Genomic DNA, 5,164 nt, shown 5'->3' with positions numbered 1-5,164 from the left:
AAGTAAAATCTTGTAAGAAATATACTGCTAGAAGGTATCTTTTAGTTTCTTGGTGGGTATCTCATAAATTTTATTGTTGAAAGAGATACTTATGGTGAAGGTGAAGCATTTTTAAAAAACAACTTTTCCCAAATAAATACCAAACAAGTTGAATTAAATTATGGACGACCACTCTCAATTTATAGTTTATTTTTTATTCATCATATTCCATTGGCATTATACTTTAAAGTATTGCCTGCATCCACCTTGAATACTGCTTGTTGGCATATTTTCTACTATATCTGATTCACAAGATTATATTCATTTATGTGCCTCTGGTCTTTTTTGTTTATAATTCTTATGCAATTAAAGTTGTTTCAATCACAGCGCAAATTTTAAATTCAATTTGCAGGTTGATTCTGTATCATGCTATTGTAGAGTAGATGCTGGTTTGAAAACAGTGTAGGAGCTAGAAAATTTGTTCCTGGTGCTAAGCTCTGTCTGCAACCTGAAATTGTGCCCAATGGAACAAAATTGAGGAACACACACAGGGAGAGGAATAGAAACCAAGCGCCTCTGTTGCCTGGTCTCCCAGATGATCTTGCTATTGCTTGTTTGATTCAGGTTCCTCGAGTTGAACATCAAAACCTTCCATTAGTTTGCAAAAGATGGAACAAACTTTTGTGTGGAAATTACTTCTACTCTCTTAGAAAAAAGTTAGGGATGGCAGAGGAGTGGGTCTATGTCATCAAGAGAGACCGTGATGGAAAGATATCCTGGCATGCATTTGATCCTACTTATCAAATGTGGAGGTCACTTCCACCTGTTCCTGCAGATTATTCTGAAGCTCTTGGTTTTGGTTGTGCTGTTCTTAGTGGCTGCTACCTCTACCTATTTGGAGGTAAAGACCCATCAAAGGGATCAATGAGACGCGTAGTCTTCTACAATGCACGGACAAACAAATGGCACAGAGTTCCAGACATGCTTCGAAAGCGCCATTTCTTTGGTTCTTGTGTCATCAATAACTGCCTATATGTTGCTGGTGGGGAATGCGAAGGAAACCAAAGAACTCTTCAATCAGCTGAGGTTTATGATCCTAACAGAAACAGATGGGCATCTATCCCTGAAATGAACACTGGAATTATCCCCTTTATCGGTGTTGTTTATGAGGGTAAATGGTTTCTGAAAGGACTGGATTCCCACCGGCAGGTCGTGAGTGAAGTTTATGCACCTACTGCCAACGCATGGTCCACTGTTAGTGGTGCGATAGTCACAGGTTGGAGAAATCCCAGTATTTCATTGAATGGAAGAATTTATGCATCAGATTGCAGGGATGGGTGCAAGCTTAGAGTCTATGAACCAGCAACAGACTCATGGGATAAATTCATGGACAGCAAAAATCATCTAGGAAATTCTCAGGCCTTTGAGGCTGCCTGCCTCATTTGTTTCTCTTAATGGGAAGCTGGGTATTATTAGGAACAACATGAGCATAAGTCTTGTTGATGTGACAGAACCAGTAAATATCATAGAGACAAACAGTGCGCGTGTGTGGGAAGCCCTTGCTGGCAAAGGCCAACTTAAAAATTTTGTGGCAAGTTTGTGGTCCTCTATTGCAGGTCGCAATGGACTGAAGGGTCATATTGTTCACTGTCAGGTTCTTCAAGCTTGAGATCTCGCTGAACAAAAGAAAGGTTATATGAACTCATTGGTTTTGGTTGTATTACTATCAGCTGCGTACTAATTAATTGACATCTTGAAATGGAGAAATCTGCAACAAAGCTAGCTACAAGAAAAAAAGGATTTCCCGGCGGTTTAAAAATCGTTTAGCGGCGGTTTGGAACCGCCGCAAAATCATTTCCCGGCGGTTTACCAAACCGCCGCTGATACCGGTGTCGTTAAACCTTTTAGCGGCGGTTTTAGAGAACCGCTGGAATAACCGCCACTAAAATAGATTTCCCGGCGGTTGTTTTTGCGGCGGTTCGAAATATTTCCCGGCGGTTTATTTAGTGGCGGTTAGAAATGATTTCCCGGCGGTTATTTTTTGCGGCGGTTTAAAATAATTTCCCGGCGGTTCTTTTACCGGCGGTTCGAAATAATTTCCCGGCGGTTTTCCAAAACCGCCGCGAAATGGTTTCCCGGCGGTTTGCTAAAACTGCCGCAAAATAATTTCCCGGCAGTTTAAGATTTGAATGTGCAATTACAGAATTTTCAGCCTGTGATTTTTATAAATAAATAGAAAAATTAAACCAAAAATTGTAATAAATAGAAAATTTTACTTGTATTAATTTCTTGCAAAACTAGTAAACAAATATGAGTCATTACACATGGATATCAAAGTTGTCAGATGTCAAATACAGTGAATTTAGATTACAAAAAAATTGAAATTTTGTTTGGTTACAAAAAAATTGAGAAATCTCTCTAGCTTTCTCAGATGTCAAATCCTAGAAATAGATCTCTCGCTTTTCCTTCAACCAGGTTGCAAATTTGTTGCTTTTTGAAAAGTAGTCATCCTTGGAGAGCTCTTCAAACTTATAAAGTAGTCATGCCTGTACAAGTACAAAAAAAAATTTAGAAGAGACAAACTATAACCTAAAGAACAAAACACCAGCAGGTAAATCTACTTCGATGCTTTTAACAACAGTATCCCCTCATAAAAACAATCAGTACTAATCAATAAAAAAACTCTACAGCAACATGTCAATAATAAAAAAACTCATCTAACTCATATATCGTGCTTCCTTACTTGTGTGGCAAAGTTTCATATGGCTACCAGCACTTAGATTTGAAATTAAACAAGGACATTGCTCGGCGCCTAGGCATGGACATGGCTGAAAATAAACACAGTTTCCTGGGATATCTATCCATAGTTGTGTGATTTAGGTATAAATAAATAATTCTTCTGCACCAATTTGGACAAAGTTCTGCAAGCAAAGAAGTTGCATTAAAATGTAAGTCAGTTTAGTTGTTTGAAGTGATAATAGATTCTAAACATCATGATGTAGAATAGAAGCAAAGAAATAAAGGTTATATGCAACTACACCTGGTAAAGCATTAGCGATATCCCAGCATTAAAATCATACCCAGACAACACTACCTTGTTGACAAGTATCATGCTACATGATGATAAGCAGTATGCAAGACCAGATAGAAAAGCTCGGTTCAACTTTAGACGTCTATCATAGCGTAAAGGTTTATTCCTTTCCTTTTCAATTTTACCATCTTCTAAGTCCACATCATCTTCAAAGGATTTTGCTCCAGATAGTGGCCTGAAGATGAATATAAATACTCAGAAATTGGATACATGAAATCTATGCTTTTTAGATATAAGCATAAGATCACAAAAGAAGATGAAACATGTAGCAAGTAAAAATGAAATGAGAAAACAAAACAAGAGATATGAATTAATTGCCACACAAGATAAAAGACATATAAGCATAGAAGAAGCATTCATGAATTTATTCAAGATTGAAGAAATCAATATTCATTATGCTTCATGTTTAACATTATGAACTTAAAGTTTTGTACCTGTATGGAATTATTGTTCAAATTAGAGAATTTATTGCAAAAAGCTGTCCAATCAGTATCATGTGAAATAAACATAATCATCATAGTTACACAATATCAAAGTAACAAAGTGATCAATGAATTCTTTGTATCAACAATGGATATTGTCTTTAAGTAACAATCATTAACATTTACTGCTTAGATTGCTCAGTTCAATGAGAAATTTAACAATTAGTATGGAATACCAAAAAAAACAGAAATAAAATGGATGAAATAAGCTGAAACAGCAAACATCAACAAAGTATAAATATTTGAAGGATAAGCGTACTTGCCTGCTAACGTCTCTTCTTCCACTCACTACGGGACTTGTTGCAGGACCTAGTAAACTTCCATCCTGATCATGGCTCGCCAAACCATTTCTTTCACCATTTAGAAGTAAACTACTGTTATCTTCAGAGTCAAGTCTTCCATGACGTCCATCAGGAGAGTTCAGAGGAGCATGCTTGGTAATTGAAGGGAAGAGGGATAAGCATGTTTTGGTATTTCGCAAAACATGGTAAAAACAAGTGCGCTTCAAAAAGTAAGATGCAATGCCAGCTAATGTCAAATTCTCGATACGTATACTAATAGCATTATTGGGAAAGCGAAGAAGACGACTTGGGCATTTGATAGTGCAGTTCCTCCTTCACCACAATCTACAACAAATAACTAGTTCTCCTCACACAAGAGCTAACTCGCATAAAAGAATATTATCCCTCATTGATCCTTGGAAACTAGTAAACCTAACAAGAAGTAATTTTTCCAACCAAAAAAACGAAAAAAATAGCCTGTAAAACATAAAACCCCAACACAACCAAACTCCATTCACAAATATCAACCCCAAATAGGCCATAGTCAGTAAAAATCACTTAAACAAACTGAATAAAGTTATTCGAACTTCCAGGGCGGATCAACAATACAACCTTTTCGGCAAGAAGTCGGAGCAATGCTTACCTGAAGCCCATCATCCGACGAGAAAGAAGGAAAGAACAACGAATCCGAGTGCGCGAGAAAGAGGGCGATCGGAGTGCGCGAGGAAGACGGCGATCGGGAGTGAGAGTGGCGGTGTCGGTGTCCGGCGACCGTCGGAGTGAGAGGGCGATCGGGTGGAACTCGATGCGTGGAGACGGTGATGAGGGAAGAGAGCGACGATCGAGGGGATGCGGAAGAGAGCGCGGGAGTAGAAAAAGAGCTAGGGCACAGCGTGAAGGAGAGAGCTAGAGTCGTCCGATCGGAATCTAAGGGCTAAGGGCTTTCCTTGATATCTAAGAGATCCACGTCGATGCTAATTAGTGTTATTTTGATTAAATAAAAAATAATTTTTAAATCATCAGAAAAATAGAATATAGCGGCGGTTAAAATTTAAACCGCCGCAAATTAAATTTTAAATCGCTGTAAATTACTAAACCGCCGCAAATCAAATTTAAACCGCCGCTAAAAAATTTATTTTTGCGGCGGTTAATTGAAACCGCCGGGAAAACGGATAATAGCGACAGTTTTAAGAACCGCCGCTAAATAACCGTCGCTAAAAATTTGTTTTTGCGGCGGTTAATTGAAACCGCCGGGAAAACGGATAATAGCGGCGGTTTTAAAAACCGCCGCTAAATAACCGCCGCAAAATCTTAATTTTTTAGTAGTGGCG

General features: G+C 38.2%; 1 protein-coding gene and 1 pseudogene across 1 annotated transcript; one reads left to right on the top strand and one right to left on the bottom strand.

Annotated features, from left to right (window-relative positions):
• The first annotated feature begins 702 nt into the window (after positions 1 to 702).
• Positions 703 to 1,648, top strand: LOC141818594 (F-box/kelch-repeat protein At1g55270-like; annotated as a pseudogene).
• A 601-nt stretch (positions 1,649 to 2,249) lies between these two features.
• On the bottom strand, positions 2,250 to 4,760 carry LOC141818593 (uncharacterized; the record flags this gene model as incomplete). The annotated part of the gene is made up of 4 exons (XM_074706056.1): positions 2,250 to 2,525; positions 3,060 to 3,245; positions 3,816 to 3,985; positions 4,477 to 4,760. Coding segments are annotated over 4 exons (719 nt in total), but the record flags the coding sequence as incomplete, so codon positions are not given.
• Positions 4,761 to 5,164: the final 404 nt, after the last annotated feature.

The sequence above is a fragment of the Curcuma longa genome, unplaced genomic scaffold (assembly GCF_044706935.1).
Source record: "Curcuma longa cultivar G26 ecotype Majalengka, Jawa Barat unplaced genomic scaffold, ITB_CL_G26_1.1 contig_25428, whole genome shotgun sequence".
In the NCBI taxonomy this organism is placed as follows: Eukaryota; Viridiplantae; Streptophyta; class Magnoliopsida; order Zingiberales; family Zingiberaceae; genus Curcuma; species Curcuma longa.
This window is presented reverse-complemented; position numbering and strand designations above follow the sequence as displayed.